Source organism: Triturus cristatus, chromosome 7 (assembly GCF_964204655.1).
Source record: "Triturus cristatus chromosome 7, aTriCri1.1, whole genome shotgun sequence".
Classification (NCBI taxonomy): Eukaryota; Metazoa; Chordata; class Amphibia; order Caudata; family Salamandridae; genus Triturus; species Triturus cristatus.
In genome coordinates, this window is record NC_140590.1 from 488,077,373 (window position 1) to 488,100,742 (window position 23,370).

Genomic DNA, 23,370 nt, shown 5'->3' on the forward strand with positions numbered 1-23,370 from the left:
TATTACTATAAACATTGTGTAAATCTCCTACTCTTCTGACATCTATTCTTTTTATTTGTATGTGGTATTAGCCAGTGCTATATAAGAGTGAATTTGTTCAGTAAAAATGATTGAAAACTAAAAACTGCCTTTAAATTAAATATGAGAAAACTAGTATAAATATTACAAAGACGTAGTAATAGAAAACAGTATGCTTTAACACTGGCAAAATATTTATGGGTAAACATATCCTGGAAGTGTTGTACATCCTGATTAAACCATCAATGGGTAAGAGCTGATTTTTTCAACAAACAGTATATGATTTGAAAACATTGTTCCTCTGATAATTCTTATGATGATACAAGACTTCACAAAGAAGGCAGAAGAACTACAAGAGAAAATAGCTTGCTTTAAAACTGAGTTATCCAGATTACAAAAGAGAATTTTACAAAAGCAATAGAAGAAATAGATGGATTGAATAAAAGACTACCATAGGAAATATAAAATGTTTGTTGCATACATTGAACACACACTCTTTTGACTTAAAGAATGATCGAGTGTTCAATTAGATGGAATTTTCACTGTAAAAGTTTAAACCATTAATCAACGGTAGATGCATAAAACTAAAAATATTTGCCTTTCCTCAAAAGCCTGGCTGGAACGATTGAAAAATTCCTTGTCAAAAGGATTAAGCTTTGTTCAAAGAAATAATTAAAACACAAGGAGATGCAAATATTGCAATTCACATAGAAATTTTAAATAAGGGTACATTTTGAGTGGAGAGAAGAACTAGAAACTATGCAAAGGGATGAGGGAAAGAAAATATTTAAATCTCCTGGTATGCTCCAGGTTACATAACGGATTGAAAAATATTAACAGCTATTAAAAATCAATAAAAGATAGTATTACTAAATAAGAAAGGAGTGACTTGAATGAATTGTATGGCTATACATCTAGAACATGCAAAACAGTTTACAAAAGTGGCACCATAGTCTTAATGGATATTCATTGATATGCAACGAAAGTCATTGCTTCAGAAATGAAGTCATTTAAAATTATACCATGATGCAATGAGTGAAATAAAGACTTTAATCAAGCACATTACTACAAAAGCAGTTGATGAAGGCACAACCTAAGAATTGTCTGGAGAGTATTTGCGAGTCTAATGAGCACCTAGAAATGAGTAGAAACATTTATGCATTAAACAAGTCTAGCAAGTAATCTATGGATCTATGGAGCATACCTATACTGACTTATCTTCTGAAATAAAGGTAATCTTTGTTACACCACTGGTGTCCCAGTTGGTATATTTCGCTGTGTGCAACAGGGCATATTAGAGATGTGGCTTTAAGGCCAGGGCTGTGAACTTTGGAACTAGTCAACCAGGCCAGAGTCTCGGCGCCGGCTCAACATCCTTTGATTCTGGGTACATCACCTATTCTCCCTTTGCCTCAAAGTTGAATGGGGCATTGTGTAATGTAACTGGTGTTAATAAAAATCGCTCCCATGCTCTGGGGATATATAAAAAAAATCCTGCAAAATATTAACATTAGTCGCATTGGCATCCTTATGACTTTGTTACTACTAGCTCGAATTATTGTGAGAACTGGAATACAACCTATGACATTGCTGAACTGTTGTTAATAGATTGCTTTTAGTCAATAGTCACTTTCTTATGTAAATGCTTTCCCGTAAAGAAACGGGTGAGCAGCCAATAGTCCTTGATTGATGGCAGGCATGTCCAATTCTGGTAAATCAGGTCACTCCATTTCAAACTTTCAGACTAAGTGGTTTTGTAAGTTATTTCTACTGGATCACCCTTTTGAAAAATAAAGTCCTATGGCTATCTTTTGAATTCACATTGGCCATGGCCTTCATGAATTGTTGTTGCCCACCCTTAAATTATCTCTAGCCGTTCAATGGCAGCAATTCTTTCATCACACCGACTAGCCTCAGTTGGCTTCATAAACTGCATTGTTATGCTACACTTCCTCTCCCCAACCAGAGCTCAAAGGAGGAGCACCCCTACTGCTCTGTTAAATGGAATGTTCACTGTTTTTTATTTTAACTTTTTTATTTTATGCATATGGCTATTACTTTTAGGTGGCAGCATAGTTTCTTTATTTGCTACTTCTTTTTGTGGTGTGATATAACATATAAAAAAATTGAGTATTGCACAATATTACCTGAACCATACTTATAGGCTTGTCCAAGCTTGTTTATTTGTGTTGCCAGTATGAAATAGCATGATCAACTATTTTTTTCAGGCTTTGCTAAGCAATAGAGAGAAGGACGTTAAGCTCTCCCTGCGCTCTTCAGGACTGGTTATGAAAGCAATTCCAACAAATGAAACAGAGGGTAGGTAAACAGCTATTACACATTCCATTATGTTGTTGTTGTTTAATATTGTAATCTTTCTGACTGGAGAGATTGGGGAGTTTCAATTGCTTTTAAGTCAAAGTGCTGAAAGAAATTACTGGAGCCATTTTGGATATTCGGGCATTATCTCTCTCCTTTACCTGAATTCATCTGAGGCAAAGATTAACCCACCTGGCCCAGCATTTCAGATGATTTCCAGCCAAAGTATGTTCCACCCGCTAAGGTTGAGAAATACTCCAGAGGAACTGACGGTCAGGTCGAAGATGCCAGGAGTGGTGGGGCTCTCAGCAGGGGATGGGATGTAAAAGCTGTAGAGTTCAGTTTAACAAGATGTATGCACAGCTGTGAATCACCCAACTTTACAACTTTGCACTCCCATCGCTAATACGCACTACATCATGCCTGTTTGTAAATTCAGAATTTTAGAAATATATTTTCTAGCAAGGCATGAAGTCTCATTGTATGTTGGGCTGTACTAGGAGCTAAAAGTAGCCTCATGATGTATTGCGGAAGCAAAAACAGATAGCAAGTTTCACTGTTCTTTAGAATCCTGATAGTACCCAAGAGTATTCTTTCTCTACAGCAGTAGATTATGTGTGCATAAGAATGTGTGGCCTAATTTAAAGGGTGGTAATAGGAAAACTGACAAAAATGTGGATTTAACATTGATCGTTTCAGCGACGAAACTGCCCCATTTAAATTCTGACTAGAAGTGAAATCCTGCTGTTATAACTCCATCAACACTGCCATCCAGATAACAACGGAATGGATCAAACTCTGCCACAAATCATGAGAGTTGGTTTAGGTGTGAGGGAAGGGCCTCCTCTATGGGGGGTAAAAAACAAAAGAGAAATTACTTGTGCACAATCGGATGCCTTACCCAGTGTGCAGAATTATACACCATCTACAAATCTACCAAGTGTGCAGAATTATACACCATCTACAAATCTACCATGGGGGAGTCATATGACTAGTGCACTAGTAAACCTAGAAACCTGTGTCCAGTGTAACTTTTCAGGCACACTGCTACACCCGTTGTGTGAAAAAGTTTTAAAGTACGTTCGGCAGTCATAGAACTCTGTCCATACTTTACACTTTTCTCTGTGAGTCGGGCTCACAGAGTTGCACTGAGGAGAAAACATTCCCACTTGCACACACTTCTGGGTCAAACGCTATAGTGTTCCTTGAAAACAATAGGATTGTGACCCTCCTCGGAAAGTGGTATCTCATGATATATTCTTGATCTATAGTTAATCATAATCCTTAGAAAAATAAGTCATACAATATGAGGATTGCAGTTGTGGAGAAAGATAGCAAGATTCAAAATTAGTCAAATCTGTTTTTTCAGTATTTGCAGTAAAGAGTCATTTACCAGAGAAACCTGCTTTGTCTCCAGATTTATGGTAAGGGTTGAAGAGAACCTTCAAAGTTGGATATCTCGCAGTAAATGGTGCTAGCGATATACATCATTAGTGTGCACTCAGCTTGTTTTAAATTCTTTATCAATTCTTTGACTGTCCAAAATTGAAGCACAAAGATGCAGAATGTCTTGCCCATTATTTCATTCTTTATTCTTTTTGGTAGGTAAGCTTTATTCGATAAAAAATATCATAAAAGCACATTCATTTTTCATTGTAAAAAATGACATACCAGCTTCTGGACTCATTGTTCCATCATAGAGAACATTCCATGAGCTAACGCGTGCTGTCCATAAGGAACGTCTTCAAGCTGTGAATAACATAGGTATATAACAATTCTATCCTTTGTTTTCCTAAAAAACAAGTTATTTTCTTAAATTCATCCTTATTATACAACTTTACTTATCCTTTTATTTTATTTCATTCAGGTAAAAGTTTACATATTCACAGCACTATTACCGTTTGTATAAAATCACTCATCTAAAACATTGAGTCATTTTTACATATTACTGGTTCAAAATAATGACCTAATCATCTAATAATAAGGAGAAGATTGTGCCAATGTATTGTTATTAACACATGATCAGTTACTCATCCTCAATTCACAAATACATATTTCATTACAACTGTATAATAGACTGAACTCATTAGTGAGCGAATGATACTTTGTTTACTTGTTACGTTTCATTTGTACATAAAACAATATAGTCCCATACAACCCAATCAAGATGATCAACCAGACCTATAAGGTACCTTTCTTTAAAAAATATATATATTTCTAACAAATCTCCTAATAATTTGTTTAATCCAATATTGCATTGTATTATCCACAATGACATCTAAAGCCATAGAAATAATAATATCATTGATAAGTATTGATTGTGATAAATATTTACTAACGTCATGTGTAAGAATCTGGACCTATTGATCGAGAAGTACATAACAAAACTCCTAAGTCGATTATATTGCATGAACATTGCCAATCACAGTATTGTTGTATTTTCCTCAGTACCGATTAGGTCATTCATTGTTGCAAGTCACAAGGGAATATGTAATCTGGTAAGACATTACATGGGCAATAGGATAGATAATAGTTTTAGGTGGGAATACTTTTTATATTCCAAAATCTGTTGGCGTATTAAACTAATGTAATCCTAATATATAGGTATATAGCTGCCATATGAAGAGATCCTAATGAACTCTTATTTTTAAGGCTTGAACTTATTTACTTATCAAAAAGTGCATTTTCGCAACAATAGGTAACCACAATCTAAGAAAATATATTCTGAGGACTCCATACATGGACGCCTAGATGAATAGTTAAAAATGACTATATTGGAAGTATTATGATGGCATTTGAAAGTCAAAGGTGTATTGGAATAATTTTATACTTTTCTCTTAAGAAATAACGTGCTGTATAAAGTAAAGAAGGTTATATTTGTGCCATCTTGGAGCGTTAGTGGTATCATTCCCCACTCTCAAGCAAATAAAGATTGACTTGAGTTTAGTATGAGATATATATATACTATTGTAACATGCAGGCATATAGTTTCAGCCCTATTTATATAGCAACGATCTAGCAAAGTACTACCATGCGCGCAACGTCTTTGAATATCACATAAGCATGTTCGATACAAGTTTATTCTTTCAATTTCAAAGGGTACAATGGATTTTCAGACATGCACATGTAGTATTTACTTAGAAGATTACAATGTGTAATATTTAGCATAAATATGAATCCTGGTTCTTGTAAAAGGAATGAGCACTTACCAAATTACACATAAGGTGTACTCCATGTCATATATTTATGGTGTTCAAAAGAGATGCCATTCTTAAAACTTTTATATAGGACCAATTGATATTTGTGAGTTCCTAAAAGGCTTGCCAGGGCTGAAAGAGAATAATGTAGTTTGTTGTCTGTATTTAACCTCCATTTGATCGACCTCAATATGCTGATCCATTTAGCTTCCAATCATTTCAAATCCACTTACCTTTTGCCTCCCCTATGGTTTAGCTTAATATGATCTATTCCATAGCACCGCATTTCTGATTTATCATGCAGTTCCTTGTAATGTGTGGCTAATGCGTATCTGAAATTCTCTATTTTTAATTACCTGAAAAGGTTACTCAGTACTTTTTAGTGCATGTTTTCTGTTTGAATGATACATAATGCTATATTTATAGATATTATTAACATTGTGTACAAAGAATCCCTGTCATTTTTCAGGTTACTAGGTTTCTTTTTATATCAAATATAAACCTAACTAGGGCATAGCAGGTCTATTTGGGTCTTGGATCTTCTATATGTAACTTTGAGCCTAGTAGATGATTCTTCCTTCAAATCATTTAAATTTACTAATGTAGGCGGGTTTTTTTTAGGATGCCAAACAAAAACAGTCACTATAACCTGTAAATTCAGTAAAAAATGTTAATGTTCCCCGTTCTTTGACTGTTTTATTGGTTGTCAGCATATTAGACCTCTTTACCTTCTAAACTTTTCTTTCAGCATGAGCTAGCTACACCTACGCATATTCCCGTGCTCAAAAGCTATATTTGATCTCATTAATTATTTCACCAAACCACATTCTTGCAACAATTTCTTCTCGCTCTCACCATTTTTCCATATGGTAGGCTTTGAATAATAGAGGTGGAGTGAGCACTCTTAGCGTGCAAAAGGCTAATGCATGCCGTTTCCTTTTTTAAACATTGTACATTCAGTCCTGCTGTTCCTTTTGTGTAGTTCGAAATTCCTAAACTCAATTATTATTTTTTTTTTGCTATTTCATTGTCAAAGTAATGCTGGATGCATTACAGTTCTAGAATTCACAGTATTTTGTGAGTTCAATTGTGCCTTTCCGAATTACTATAATGTTGTCCATACAACGGCCCCAAAACAGAACGAATTCCATCAAAGCAGCAGAAGATGTGCCCCAGGCATCCTCCCTCTTATAGCAGCCTATAACGATGTTGGCATAAAAGGGAGAAAACCTAGAACCCATCGCGGTCCCCCTCAATTGATGGTACCATGATTCATAATGAAGGAACAAATTATTAATCAGAATTATATCTACCATATCTAGTAGCTTTTCTGTATGTTTAAATAAATTTGCTAATCTACTGGAAAGGATCAAAACCATCATACTAAATTCTTTGACGATCCATGAATATAAATTGGTTACATCCCATGTGACAAAGATCATAGTTAATCTGTAGCCACTGAATATTTTCAAATGTATTCAAAATGTCCTTACTATCTGTAATGCATGCTGGTAATTTAATGTCTAAAAAATTCCATTCACATATGCTAATCACACCTGTTCAGTTGATCCATTTGTAAGGCAGACAGATATGAGTACTGGAGGAGGACAGACTGCAGTTTTGTGAAATAAAATCAGATTAGCAAAAGGCACCATAGCTTGCAGAGGTTGGGGTGGTGAGATACTTCCATGAAAACATTTGAAAATCTCATGTGGTAAAACACCTGTCACCTGATAAGCATTAATGAAGGTATTTTTGGCTGTAAGTATACATTTACGACCAAAAAGGTTTTTGTGAATTGGCCCGATTTCATTCAAATAAAAATCTGAATTAGATATCAAGAATGGAAGAAGAGTTGGCAAACCGAGAATCGGGCTATTTGCACTTTGTTCTTCTGTACTGCTTTCACAATGCCCAGAGACAACCAAGGGACTGATTATGTCAGTCGGAAAGCATTCCGACCGACTCTGTCACGGATTTGTTTCTGACCGAATCTGATTCGGTGAGTCTGACCGACCGACTACGATGTTTCCGAACACTGTTCGGTCAAACTCCCATTGACTTCTATGGGAGCCTGTGTTCCGAGTACACAGGCTCCCATTGAAGAAAGGCGTGGGTAGGGAACATTGTGCACCCTGTGGTGGGCACCCCATGGTTCCTGACACACTGTGCATGGTTGGGAAGAGGGGACCGCTGGGTAACCCTACGGGCCCCATTCGGAGAGCCCGGGTGAAGGGGGGCTTGCTACGGGCCCCCAAAGTCTGATTATGACAGCCAATCTGTGTCAGACCAACCGATTCAGAAAGGCTGTCCAAATCCAACATCGTAATCCGATGGTCGTAAACGCGGTCCGTAGACCTGTAAGAGCCTGCTCTGACCGACTCAGTACCTCCGAATGCCGTTCGGGAACACAGTCGAAAGCAAGTCGGAAAGTCCGAACGCTTTCCGAACATTGTAGTTTGTGTAAAGGGTTACCGAGTCGGTTGGAAAGGCGGGTTCCAAATCTGAATCGGACTAACCGAATGCCATTCGAAGCCTTTCCGACCGACATCGTAATGTAACAGGTGTTTTCATATACAGCAGTGTTTTACTCTTTTCCTACCATTAAGATTGTAAAGTGTTTTTCAAATTATACCAAGTTGTTATCAATGTTGCTGGCTTCATATACAAAGAAATGTACAATTTCCAACTAAATATGCAACTGTTTTCTTAAGGGAGTTGTGATCTTCCTCATAAATTGATAATTAGATAATATACAGTTATGAACTTTGTTCCTGGCTTCCTGTTCTTAACAAAGCCAATTTGCATCTAATTTTCCAAAAAAGTTCTTGAAGGATAAAACCCAAATTGCCTGTAAACTGCTATTCAATGCTAATTATGATTTGCACGCTTTTATTGGCCAGACTTGCAAAGGAGACGACCAATTGCACCGAAATATTCAAAATTTTCCTTCAGGTGAACCTTTAAACGCTGAGTAATGTTTTATTCAAAGCCTAAAAATGTTGGTCCGCTGTTACTTGGTTCATGTGATTTACAATTGCACTACTGTCAGCTATATTTCCCGAATATTTATTGGGGAGAACCCCCAAGCCCACCACCCCCACTTAAAGTGGCCTATAAATCATATGAGGTTATCAATGCTCCAGAGCGCAAGTTCTTAAAATGTACCCTTTTTAATTAAATACAAACCCATTGGGGAGGAGATATTTAAATCCCAAGAATTTTACACTTTTCTAACCATGCACTTCTTGAACTTTTAAGGACTCTTCTCAAACAGAGGAAAAAAGCACCCAAACCCCCTTAATTAAAAAATTCACATGAACTAAATATCCAATTATTGGTAAGTACTATAAGTTACCATATTGAACTGTAACACTCATTTTATTTACATCCAAATGTGTACTACACTATTTCTGCCAGCCCTGAATGGTCATATGTACCATTGAGGTTTTAATTTTGCTCATCATTTCATATGCAAATGGTACTCATTATTCTCAGTAAGTGGGGATACGTGAAGTAAAAGATGAAAGAAACTTTGTTTCTGGTGTTGGAAGGAATCCATTAGTTGTGTTTGATCACTGATATTTTTGAATATATATATATATATATATGTATATATATATATATATATATATATATATATATATATATATATATATATATATATGTATACATATACATACACATATATTTTGCACGTCATCATTTTGATTAGTTTACATAGCATAAATCAGAGGTAAGCAGATGCCCAGAGTAGTATAAATATTTTCTAATACATATGCAATAGAGCTTTTGCCTTACAAGGTAGGATGGGTTTCTGTTATATTATACTGTATTGTTTCATATTTGGAAGAACCAGACAATGTAAAATCTCTTACTCTGAAATGGATTCAAATCATAATACAAAAGTCTGTGTCTAGTTTAGATTTAAGGTTTAGGAAATTGAGTTTCCATCTGTGACCTTCTCTGCTTAAAAGATAGAGGAGTGGAGGGACTCATTATCATGGGAGAGGTAACTGCTCTACCAGTCCTTATATTTATTAGTATCTCCACGAATGCATAGGCCATTTGATTTCCAGGATGTGCAGAAATGGTTGAGTGTTTTTTGTGCTAATAGTTGTACTAATGACCACATCATCATACAAAACCTACCAACACCCCAGCCAAGCGTCCAGATATTTACGGGGATAAGTCACGCACAGAGGTTGGGTTGCAAACTGTATGCCTGTAACACTGTGTCAATTTGTGTGGAACTACTGCAGTCCCGTATGCAAGAGTACATTTATAATATTATTCATAGAGTTGCTCAACTTCAATTTTTAATCCAACACGTCACCTGCACCTTACAACAATACACCCTTCTATGATTCAAAATCATAGCACGTCCTTATTAAAGATCTATACATGGGCTGGACTGCTACACCTCTTAGGAACCACGGGCAGCTATATTAAGTCTTGTCGGAAAATCTGTTGTCTGGTAATGCTATTGCTGAGATAGTAACTTTACCTGATTGCTGGAAGTGCTGAAAAACTGGGTTAAGTATAGGTTTCCTTACCTGTAGTCCACCTTCACTATATCATGCAGGTGGGTTGAGTCCGCACCACTCTAATTAAGAGGGTCCTCGTTTGTGCTTTCTCGTTGCAGACTTGGTATGCTTGCACGTAAATATCATTGAAGTCACAAAAAGCACCAATATCTCTGGAAGATCATTTTCGGTAAGTACTAAAGCCCTTTAGCCTTTTTGAGTTTGGTTTAATACAATATCAGCACTGGGCCGATCACACTAAAGGAACATCCGAGAGCAGCACTGTGCTCTTGCCAGGGCTCCTGTTTGTCCGGCGCATGATGCATTAAACTGTTGGTACTTCATAGGACGTGGTGTAGTAAAATAATATGCATTAGAGAGTTTGCTAGATACAAAAGTCAGACAAAATTCTCTAAATTATGGCTGTCTACTCCCGTAATCCATAGGCTCTCATTTGACAAATTGGAGGAGGAAGTTGTATGTCAGAATATTGAGTTCAAACAACACACAAAACATCGACTGCTGAATACGGACTACTTTTATCCAGTATTGGGGTATCTTTCATAGATTCACATGCCTGAATCATTCCCCGTCGCCGAGATGGGAGTCCCACGGTAAAATACAAAAGTTGTGCCATAAGTGATAAATAGGCCAAAAGAGGCCAAAGGCAATATCTTAGTAGCCTATCTACGTCCTTATATGAAAAGGACCAAAAGTCCGCTCCAACCAATCGGCTATCGGCACCCTCTAGAAGACTCCCAACAGAAGCAGTTCTCCTTAGATTTTCCCTGCACATCGTGTATGAAGGGAGTCTCCCTGAGCTCTGCTCAGCTTCTTCAGCTATTACTTATCCAAGATTATACTTTGTTTCATTTCTCTGACCCTGGCACTAATATGGCAGAGTGGCAGAAAAGAAGGTAATAGACTGTGAAATATGTCTAACCTTTTCCTCAAAAACTCTCACGTTCTGAGAGATGAGGCTTATATTGGGACTACAGAAACTTAAATCTGTCACTTCTGATGAGGACAATGAGGATTCCTTCACCTCATAGGAGAGGTCAAAGGGAGAGGTCGCGTCAAGAGTCTCCAGAGGGCGCGCAAGAAAGCCATAAAAAAAAGACTTACCTTGAGTCCTGATAAGGCACTTATCACTGAGAGGCAATTGAAGAAAAAAAAAACTCCTCAGAGGCAGATCCTAGAACTCCCTATTCATCCCTGACACTACATCAGGGAAATCCTCATAACCTGACAATAAGGAGTCTATAACAAAACTCCATGCCTACTACTGTGTATCTCTGCTTCAGAGCAAATCTTACCATACCTTGGCAAAATCAGGACTAGTATATTCTTCAAATAGAGTTCATCTAGCTGCTATATTGTATTGTATTGTATTGTATTGTATCTGGGTTTTGTATCGCGCCAACTCACCGACAGGTCTCAAAGCGCTACTGACCAAGTACAGAACAAAAGATGGGAAAGATAGATAGGTGGCAGGTCTAGCAGTTCATTATTGAAGTGGGAACGCGTTCTTGAAGAGTAGAGTCTTCAAAGACTTCCGAAAGCGGAGGAGATTGGGCTCTCTACGAAGTGCCTCTGGCAGCTTGTTCCAGTTGATAGGGGCCTGCACTGAGAACGATCTGCCTCCTTTGGTTGTTAGCTTAAAGCGTGGTTGAGACAGTAAGAAGGAACCCGACGATCGCAAGATACGTTTAGGTTCGTGGAGCTCGAGCCTTTCTTTTATATAGGCTGGCGCCTGTCCGTGTAATGCTTTGTGGCAGATACACATGCTTTTGAACTCCACTCTCTGCAGCATGGGCAGCCAATGTAATCGATGGAGCAGGGGGGAGGCATGGGTCCTCCTTGGAACTCCAAAGATCAGGCGTGCTGCGTCGTTTAGAATGACCTGGAGACGGCTAATGGAATACTTTGGAAGGCCGAGGTACAGCGCATTTCCATAGTCTATTCTAGACACTATTGTGGCTGACACAATAGTTTGCAGCATATTCCTCGAGAGCAGGGGGGCGAGTTTGCGTAGTTGCCTGATTAAGTTAGTACAACAGCCAACTACAGCAGAAACTTGATTAGCCATTGAGAGTTCTTGATCGATTTTCATCCCAAGACTCTTGACATTGGGGCATGGTTTTGGGGCAGGGCCTAGCTCTTGGGGCCAGTATAGATCGCTCCAAGGGGACACAGCAGTTGAAATAACCAGGACTTCCGTTTTATCCGGATTGATTTTCAGCAAATTAGATGACATCCAGTTCACTGTGAAGCGTAGGATGTCTTTAGCCACTGATTGTGCCGATGAAGTGTTGTCGATGCTCAGCAATAGCTGCGTATCGTCGGCATAATTGAATACTTTACACTTCATGTTTGCCAGCGACTCTATCAGTGGTTGCAAGTAGAGGTTAAATAGGAGTGGCGAAAGCGCTGACCCCTGCGGAACCCCACAAACTAACCTGCCCACCTCTGAGACCTGGTCTGCCAACTGGATCTTCTGCGTCCTTCCTGTTAGAAAGGCTGTGAGCCATTTAAGAGCCTGTCCCCCTATCCCGAACCCGGCCAGTCTATCCAAGAGCAGTGCATGGCTGACAGTATCAAACGCTGCTGAAAGGTCTAATAATATCAGCGCGCATGGCTTTTTACTGTCAGCCATGCATCTTAGCTCATCCAGTACCGACAGCATTACTAGCTCTGTGCTATGGTGGGCACGAAAACCAGCTTGCCGGTCATGGAGAAGATGGTGACATTCCAGGAAGGCTGACAAGGACTTAAGTACATGTTGTTCCAGTACTTTTGACAGGAATGGCAGCTGGGAAATTGGCCTATAATTCTTCAGGCTAGATGGGTCGGCTCCCGTTTTTTTTATCAAAGGTCTGACACATGCCTCTTTAAAGGTGGATGGCAGAAGTCCAGTGGCTAATGAGGTGTTTAAAAGATCTAAGATCTGGTCTTCTAGAAGCGGAATTGCCATCCGAAGGGTGTCAGGCGGGCAGGGGTCAGCAGGGGAGCCAGATTTAGTAGACGCTACGAGTTTCCTCAAAGTACTAAGGTCAATGTGGGGAAAGCCGGTAAAGTTAGAAGAGGGAGAGTCTGGGAGGGGAGGTTTTTTGACATAAGAGACTGGGTTGTTCTTCTTGATCTCAGCCAAGATAGTCGCTACCTTTCCCAGGAAATATCCTTGAAAGGTGTCGCAATCAATCAGGATATCAGTCTTTTCCTCTTTCTTACTTAACTCTTTCAGTATTTGGAAGGTCTCTCCCTGTATATTGGTAGCGTTATTAATACGCGTCTCGTAGTACTCCTTCTTTGTTATAATAATAAGCTTTTTGTATGCTTGGAAAGACTTCCGATATAAATCCCTATCAGTGGCCCTTTTAGATTTCCTCCAACATCTTTCGAGGTAGCGAAGCTTTCTCTTGTTTTCGCGTAGACCTTCAGAGAACCAAGGGGCTCCTTTCTCTACCCCTTTTATTTTTTGTACCTTTTCAGGAGCTAATTCGTCAATGGTTTGCCTAAGGACGGTTGTTATCAGATTGTACTTGGAGTCTAGATCGGTACTATCAGCAGGGAATATAGAGTTCTGTATGTACTTGGGCATGGTTTTTGTTAGAGTCTCGACATTCACCCTTTTCCATTGGCGCACTTTTTTAGTTTTAATGGGTAGTTTAACCTGGCAGATGTCTTGCGGTAGATCGTATAAGATGAGGTGGTGGTCTGACCAGAGACAAGGTAAGATGCTGGTGATACATGCTTTTGGGGATGAAGACCAAACAAGGTCTAAAGTATGGCCTTTTATGTGGGTAGGAGCTTCCACAAGTTGTATCAGTCCAAGAGTAGTCATGATGGTCTGTGGTTTCTGGGCTGATAGGTCTTGAAGAATTTTATCCCAGTGGACATTAAAATCGCCAGTTACCAGAATGTTTTTGTAGCGCGTGCAAAGATCAGATATAATAGGATGGAAGAGATCATTGAACACAGGTGTGCTTTGGGGAGGGCAGTATACCGTTAAGATGATGAGACAGGAGTTATTCATAATGATTTTTATACCCAGTAGATCGACGGTATTAGTTGTCTCGGCTAGGATCTTTGTTACCCTAAATTGTTTTTTGAAAATCGTTGCTACCCCCCCGCCCCGAGTGCCCTCTGGTCGATTGTGCCAGACCATGTCATACCCACTGGGAAGGGAGGCGATGATATCCGGGGAAGAGGCATCACTCAACCACGTTTCAGTGAGTGTCAGGATATCAATGGTCTCATCCTGTAGCAGGGTAAAGATCTCTAAGTGATGTTTCTGCAGCGACCTGGTGTTAAGGGTAGCTAGCTTCACAGGGGCTAAGAGGCTTTGGTGCTTACAACTAGAGCTATACAGGATGTTGAGTTCCTTGAGTGTAGCACCTGTACTCGGGGATAGGATATACCTGTCGGAGTTCAGTCCAAGAAGGTCCGCTGAAGTATAACAGGTGCGTGTGCCAGAGTCCCTGTGCCCTGAGCCTGGTCGTGGCCGGACGGGCGCAGACGGGCAGGACTCTGGCACGACTCCGGCGCAGATCCGGCGCGTCCGCTGATCGCGTCCGCTGCGCGGAGGCATCCTAGCCCGTTTTTATAGCGCTGACGATGTCCTGACTCACCTATCCCAACCCAAGATGGCCGCCAAACTCGCCGCCCAGCGCTCTCGGCCTCGATACTCGGCGAGAGCGGGACTGGAGCTGGAGGGAGGGGGTAGGGGTGAAATCCAGGCGCTGCTGAGCTCTCAGGAGTTATGGCCCACCAACAGCACGCCAGCCGCAAAAAACATAAAATTTCACGGGACCGAAAAGTATCCCAAGGTAAGCTGTTAAAAAATTCGTTTGTGGCAAGAATAGATAGGAGACCTCCCGGCTTCCGCCTCAGGAGGGAAAGGAGCGTACAATGTCAGAAATTACTAGTTCCTAACACCTGGCGCCTTTTATAGCGCTGACGATGTCCTGACTCACCTATCCCAACCCAAGATGGCCGCCAAACTCGCCGCCCAGCGCTCTCGGCCTCGATACTCGGCGAGAGCGGGACTGGAGCTGGAGGGAGGGGGTAGGGGTGAAATCCAGGCGCTGCTGAGCTCTCAGGAGTTATGGCCCACCAACAGCACGCCAGCCGCAAAAAACATAAAATTTCACGGGACCGAAAAGTATCCCAAGGTAAGCTGTTAAAAAATTCGTTTGTGGCAAGAATAGATAGGAGACCTCCCGGCTTCCGCCTCAGGAGGGAAAGGAGCGTACAATGTCAGAAAATCTTGATGTAGACGCTCCCCTAAATGTCTGTCTATTTGTTCTACCAGAATTGTACAGCAATTCATGAAAGGCTTGTTTCGCATTTATCCACCTGTTAAGGCTTCACCTCCTGAGTGGCACTTAAATATATTCCTCTCGCAATTGATGAAGCAACCCTTTGAAGGAATCTATAGTGCTGACATCAAATATCTGGCAAGTAAAGTGGCTCTTCTACTCGCCCAAACATCAAACAGGAGGGTTAGTGAAATACAAGCGTTCACGATAAAACATCCTTTTCTTCCTTTTTAAAATAAATGGTTATCCTCTGGACGAATCGAATCCCAGATTCATCCCTAAGGTTCCTTCACAATTCCATTTAAACAAAGCTGTCATTCTTGAGTTTTACTCAGAACTATGTAATTCTGCGGATGAATGCCAAGTTCATTCCAAAGGTTCCCACGCAATTTCACTTGAACGAACCAGTAGTGCTACAAACTTTCTTCCCAAATCCATTCAATCCAGCGGAAAGGACATTACATTAATTGGATGTAAAAAGGTGTTTGAAGTTTTATCTTCAGAGGACTAAGGATATTAGAAAGACAGATTAACTGTTAGTGACCTACGGTCAGGGAAAACTGGGAACAGCTGTTACACAGCCAAAATAGCCAGATGGGTCGCATCTGCCATTCAATTCTGCCACGAAAAAGCCAACAAACCTCTCAAGTTGAAAGCTAAAGCGCACTCCACCAGAACTGTCGCTGCATCCACAGCTTTGTTCGCTGGAGTTACATTGGACAAGATATGCCGTGCTGCGACATGGAAGAATGTCCACACGTTCACAACACATTACTGCCTCCAATCTGCACAAAAGGAGGATGCAGCGGTTGGACAAGCAGTGTTACATCATCTCTTTCGCTAAGCTCAGATTCTTATTTCTTTAATGATTGTCTATTAGTAGCTTTCTTTACTGTTGCATTGCTTACAGTGTTCAAGCTCCTATGTTTATCAGCTTATACGTTTCTTATGCTGATCTTCACTGTATGATTATTGCTTTTATGCTTTGTCATTGCAATGTTTCAAGATTGTAGATGTATATTGGGAGTTTTAAACTACATGTCTCCCACCATCCGCAAACAACAGTTCAATTGGGGTACTGCTTGCTATTCTGATTCAGGCATGTGAATCTATGAAAATACCCCAATACTGGATAAGAAAACAAGTTACTTACCTGTAACTACAGTTATCCAGTATTTGTATCTTTCATAGAATCACATGCACCCACCCTCCTCCCCGTGGAACCAGGTTCTCAGTGATTTTTGGGATTTACTTCCCACTTGTGCTTTGAAAATCTAAGGAGAACTGCTTCTAGAGGGTGCCGATAGCTGATTGGTTGGAGCGGACTTTTGGTCCTTTTCATATTAGGACGTTGAAAGGCTACTAAGATATAGCCTTTGGCCTCTTTTAGCCTATTTATTACTTATGGCACTACTTTTGTATTTTACCGTGGGACTCCCATCTCGGCGACGGGGAATGATTCAGGCATATGAATCTATGAAAGATACCAATACTGGATAACTGTAGTTATAGGTAAGTAACTTGTTTTCTTATATCGTCAAGTAGGGTATACATTTACTTTCATTACCTCCACATACCATGGAGACAGAGATATCATTAAGATAAATAGATGTCAAGTTAAAGAAGTAAATCTATACATACCTGGATTTACATACCTTCATGATACAATGGTAATCGATATTCAATAGTAAATATTTTTGTGGGTCAAAATTGATACTTGATATTCTGGTAGGACACTGTCATGGATTGCTTTCATTTTGTGAATGGTGGATGTAAAGCATTAATACGTTGTAGCCATCACCACAGAGAATGATTGACACCAGTCCTAGTGCTTCGAAAGCAAGGGACAACAAAGAGGTTCTTCTCAAAGAGTAGACTTCTGATGTATATTTACGGGGGAAAAAAAGTCTTGCCAAATAGGCACAAGAGAATACATAGCGTTGTGGCACAAACAGAGCTTTGAAGCGACATCTTTTGTGCCTGGCAACCAAAGTGAGGAGATCAGATGATATGGGTGAGCCTACCCAGCTCTAACACAAGACAAGCAGCTGTGTTTTGTATATGCTGTAGCCTTGACGCCAAGTAGGTATTGAAGATTTAGATGCAAGGAGTTGCAGTATTCCAGGTGAAAAAAAGTTTAGAACCTGGACCACTTTCTTATGAAAATCATAGAGAAGAACGATAAGTTTCCTAAGGACCATGTGCCGAAAAAAATAGGTAGAAGTGAGTTTCTCAGAAAGAGATCGAGGTAGCCAGTACAGGAGGGGCCTGCAATGAGGCAATGGCCAGTTGTGGTTCCAGCTGATGCCTCACCAAATAAGTACAGTTCTATTTTACCAGAATTAGGATTCAAAGAGTTGGCATTCATCCACATAGCAATGAAACACATGCACTTGTGGAATTGGAGCTCTAGTGGCTTAAAGTCTCCATCGAGCCCTAGAATCCGTTGAGTATTATCAGCATTAGCACACAGTCTTAGATTGATAACTTGAATTGGAAGAGGCACTATATGTTTACATGCACATACTGTATAAAGCAGAACACAATTAAGAGGCATGGGGCACCGAGTAGGAATTAGGTTTGGAAGGAGAACGGAAAAGAGCAATAGGCACCGCCTGAAAAGAATCACTAAAATACTAAACAAACTAGTCGAGAACTGTATTGCATATCCCAAGGGTTACAAGGCATTCTAGTTAGATGGCATGTGAGATGGTAGCAAAGGCTACAGAGAGGCCCAGTAATGCCATGGCAGTCTCTACATCCAAAATAATGTGGAGGTTGATCACAGCAGAAATGAATACGGTCTCAGTGCTGTGAAATGAATAAAATCACTACTGATGAGGGTTCAAAATATTGTCTGTCTCCCGGATTACTGATAGCTGGGTATTAACCGTGCCTTTAAGTAGTTTGGCAGGGAAAAGGAGATGAGAAATGGGTCTTTAATGAGCCAAAATACTCGGATCTGCCATGGGTTTATTTAGTAATGGAATGTTTAGGGCCTTTTTCCAACATAGGAACCAGACCTATTAAAAAGGAGAATGGCAAAGTTTGGTGTAGTAGGAGCTATCACTGGAGCCAATTACTTGGCTACCCTCTTGGGGCATGGGTCCAGCGCAGAACCTAAGGGGATATGTTTAAATGTTTAACTTAATGCGTTCTTCATATACAGTCCCAAAGGATAGTAATAGCAGTGTACACTGCCTGTCTACACTAGAAGAGCAATGACCGAGATCCATAGTCTCATTACTGTTGGATGAAAAAGATGGATGTTTTAAGTTTTACTGTGGAAAACCATTCGGTAACCCTAGACAGAGATGGAGAGAGAGATTGATGGATGATGCGCAGGCACTGGGATTAAAGGTATCATTAAAAATAAAAAATATAAACTTCTTTGATGCCTCCTCAATGCAGAAAGATAGTACACAACACAGGATTTCTAAACAAGATTCGTGTAGTGCCTTAGTTAAGCTGGATACCTTGTTTAGTCCTGACAATGCGTAGATGATATGCCGTTGTCCTTCTTACTTTTCACATTCATTTTATCTTCTATTACTTCACTCAAAAACCATGTGGCCAAGGAATTTTTCCTAGGATGGTTGAGAGATCTATAAGGAATGTTGGTACCCACGGTGGTAGTAATCCAATCATTAAAATTTAATTTAATCACAATTTAAAATGTGTACAGCAAGTTTCCACGTCTACAGAAAGGTAGGAGCCCAGGCCTGAAGTAAAGAGGGTGCACATGTGCGAAATCATTTAGATGAGGTCCTGTCAACCAGTAAAGCAGTCAGGGTGGAATTGAATTGCTACCACTTTGGTGGTGTAGGGTTGGAGAACAGAAAATACATATCTACGACCAGTCCAACCTAATTCAGAAAGAGAAGTACCAATTATTGGTTTAGGTTTGGAAAAATGAGATTGAGTGCGTGCTCTCTCCTCCTCCAAAGGGGCGGGGCATAAATCTATCTGGCTTAAATTGGGTGCAATGTAGAAATTAATTAAATTCTGGGGCTCCAGAGCTGTAAGAGAGGTCAGCAACCCAAGCATTAAAATAATCGAAAGGTTCATGGCACAGTTCCTTCTCTCTTTTCTAACCTTTATTGTTGGCCTTTTTTCCTTCAGCTGGTCGAGGAGTCGTATGTGCTGCTCCTTCAGTTTTTTGGGCATATTTGAATCTTAGGCTTATCATCAGTATGCTGTAGGTGAAGTATTCACTGGCATGCCTCACCCTATGCAAGCCCTTAAAAAAAGATACTTTGCTGAGCCACCTCAGTTCTCCCTACATTTGAAGAAGCTGGTACTGGTGGCCAAACCTTGACATGGTCTAGCTAGCAGCTATTTTTCTTTAAGTGGAAAACAATAGTAATAGCTTAATAAGTTAGCAGCTATTTTTCTTTAAGTGGAAAACAATAGTTATAGCTTAATTCGTTCTTCTCGTGTGCCATTTCTTCACTTTCCAAATTTGATGAGAACCCAGGCCTGTAGTTACATTCGAATGTGCAGAACTAATCTGCACTCTGCAAGATAATTTCACCACATTGAGGCAATTTTTACCAAACCAAAGGTGGAAAATATGTGCAGATTTAGAAGTTTACTTCAATTCAATATGTTTATTAAGAATTTGGATCTCTAATGAGGTCCACTAAAGACGTACATAGATAATCATATTTAAAAAAAAAAAACAGCAATGATTATAAACACTTCATTAAAACCATTATATCTACGCCGCTACATCAGTTTGTACAGATTTAAATCAAGAGACATCAAAGATTTCCAAAATCAACTCTGGGGAATTCCTTAGACAGCAAGGGGCCCTCCAATAAAGGGAATCGAAAAATGACACAATATAAACTTCTAAAACGTGTGCAATTTTGATAAAATAGCATAATAATGCAATTTTATCCAACGACAAATTATTAAATAAAGTGCATCATATAACAGCAACAACAGCAAATTATTAAATAAAGTGCATCATATAGCAGCAACAACAGCAAAATATTAAATAAAGTGCATCATATAACAGCAATCGTAAAGTTACATCCTATACTGTAACGGTAAAGGGTCAAATTCTGATAAGAATAACTACAATTTAGAAAATTATCATACCATAGCAGCACCATATGTTTTATATAACGTGCATCGTAAAGCAGCAAAATCATTTCCCTTAGGACATATAAAAACCTAATTTAGTGCAAACAGCGATAAGTTAACCACAATCATAAGTATATATTTTCCACAAGAGAAAAATAAATTCAAAAGGTCGAAGAGACATAAGAGCTTAAAGCTTTAAAAACAATATAATAAGAAAACTGATTAAATGCATAGCCAACCATACTCGGAGACTAAAGAAAATTTAAAATATAATCATAAACTCCCTAAAAAAGTTAAAGTGTTATGCATACTATTTCATTTTTGGACAAAACAAAATTTCTCGAACAGATGAAACATTTTTATTGCCATTCTGGATAAACATTGGTCGAAGCCACCTAAATCGAGATGAAGTCAAAGCCGGACATACAAACAAAATGTGATAAAGGTTCTGAATACCCTGATTACAGAAGTTGCAATTTTTTTTACACCTTTCCTATTAGGTGACCAATTTACAGTTAAATCATTTAGTGGTAAAAGATTCATAGGGCAGAGAGTGAGCCACTGGCGAATACGTGGCTTAAATTCCAGGAGAGGTACTTCTGGTGAACTCTCAGGGAAGAATCCTTGACTATTGTTTCCAGTCGGGCCCTTGCTCTACATATAATGACATCCCTCTGATGGCTAATTATGCCACTTGAAATCTTTAAAAAAGATTTCAATTCTGTGAGGGAGAAGGACAGCACAAGAGTCTCTTGCACATTAAAATATTGCAGTGCCAAATAGAAATTGCTGAAAAAAGAGTATTTATACATTTGTCCTGCGAAAATGTCCTGTCGCATAAAACTCCTCAATAAAGACGGATCACTGTTCCCTGACTGGTGACCCCAATGTATTACCCTAGCTAAACCTTGTAAAAAAGAACTTACCAAGCCAAATTCTAGCCTAATGGCAGCTGTTGGGACAAGAGTATTAAGGTTACATAATTTATATAAGATTTGGCCTTCAATCTTATCCAAGAACCTCCATTCACTTACTGGTATCGATTCGATTACATATAACAAGGTGGGAGGAATTTTGGCTTTAAAAACTAAAAGCAGATGTGAGAAATGTCTTCGACCCATAGCACTATAAAATAAGCGTAATCCATTTGCATGCGATGTCGCTTTACAAGAGCTATGTTTAATATGGGGACTAATCTTTTTACTACTAGAAATAACTTTCCCCAGATAAAGGTTACAATCTCCAATTTGTGAGAAACAATTCTCCAATTAAAATTGCAAACTTTCCTATTTTTCCTCGTTTCATAACCAAAACCTTACTTCTCTTCAGAAATGGTGCAGACTTATAATTCTGAAGTTGTGACAATTATTTGTTTAAACTTTAGGGGTCAGGTCCATAATTACAATATCATCTGCGTACATAAGGCAAGGGAATGAACGGCCACCTATCTTTGGCGCATCCCCTTCCGTTAAGGAAAAACAATCCGGTACATCTCTTACATATAGAGAGAACAATAGAGGTGCTAATAGGCAACCTTGCTTCAAGCCATTTTCCGTAGAAATAACTGAAGATAGGCCCTTAGTATCCCCCTATTAGTACCTGACACCATGTTTGTGAGTGTAGGGCAATAACTAAGGATAACAGAGTTAAAGGCACCCCCATTTTATATAACTTTTTCCAAAGAAGTGGCCGGTTAACCTTATCGAAAGCAGTAGAAAAGTCTATCAATGCTACATAGGCGTTTGTCCTGCGAAAGACCGTATATTTCTCTTCTATTCATTTCAACAAACAGATGTTGTCTAAAGTGGAATGTTTTTTCCTAAACCCTGCTTGCTCAATGGGTAGAATTTTCTCCTCTACTACCCAATCAGTAAGATTCTCAAGAACACTACGGGGAAAGATTTTCCCCACTGCGTCTAATAAAGCTATTTGCCGGTAGTTACCTGGAAGATATCTTTCGCCTTTTTTGAATAACGGAATTAGGATACTACCGGACCATGATGAGGGGGTCCGCCCATACAGATAGCAATATTCAAACAGAGGGGTAAGATATGTTGCCCATAGTATTGGCTCTTTTTTTATGACTGACCTAGGGATTTCATCTGGGCCCATTGCCCCTGAGCCTCTCATTTTTTTAATCCGTCTAACGACTTCCTCCTTAGAAGGCGCATTATTGTAAACTGACATTTTCGGGGAGTTCATTAGAAGAAAGTCAGGCCAAGAGTAATTTGAATTCGCGGAGTAAAGTTCTATTAAGTGGGATTTCCATTCTTCTTCATTTACTGGAATGGGAAGAGATTTACTTCTAGTACCACAACTTTCTGCAATTATTTCCAAGTATTGTTTTGATTTATTTTTAGAAGCCGCATCCTTTAATTGAACCCATTCGTAGTTTTCCTTTTTTTGTTTTAAAGAGCGTTTGTCCGTTGTCTTTTCCTCTTTAGTAAACATATTAGTCTATTTTGTTCAGGAGAATAATTCAAAAACTGAGCCCTCACTAATTTGTTTATATCCTTATTTATTTGAAGTAATGGGTTAAAACCAGACCTCTGTTTAATTATTGTGTGGATGGATTTACAAGACATAAACATACTGTTTATACAATGGCTATAAGATTCCAGTAAATTATTTTGGGGTGATCTAGATATTCTGTTACTCTAAGCTGCTTATCGCCTATTAAAATAGTTAAAGACTCTTTTAATTTTGAAACGGCAAGAGGATTCCAGTAAATTCTGCCATTTGCTTTGTTAAACGCTACCGCTTTATCCTTAAAATTCCAGGAGCTCTCCCCAACACAGGACAACTCTATTTTTAAACTAATCAACATATGGTCACTAAATTGATTTTCTAAAATTTCCATATTTGATAATCTATTAAAAAAGTCAGCCGAGGAAATTA

General features: G+C 39.2%; 1 protein-coding gene across 4 annotated transcripts in view; it reads left to right on the forward strand.

Moving 5' to 3' along the window:
• PIK3R6 (phosphoinositide-3-kinase regulatory subunit 6) overlaps positions 1 to 23,370 on the forward strand; it is a 521,088-nt gene that overhangs the window by 476,097 nt on the left and 21,621 nt on the right. For all 4 annotated transcript variants that reach the window (XM_085616834.1, XM_085616836.1, XM_085616835.1 and 1 more), the window contains 2 exons: positions 2,247 to 2,337; positions 10,180 to 10,250. In XM_085616834.1, coding sequence (XP_085472960.1) covers positions 2,247 to 2,337; positions 10,180 to 10,250 — 162 coding nt within the window. The remainder of the gene's footprint in view (positions 1 to 2,246; positions 2,338 to 10,179; positions 10,251 to 23,370) is intronic.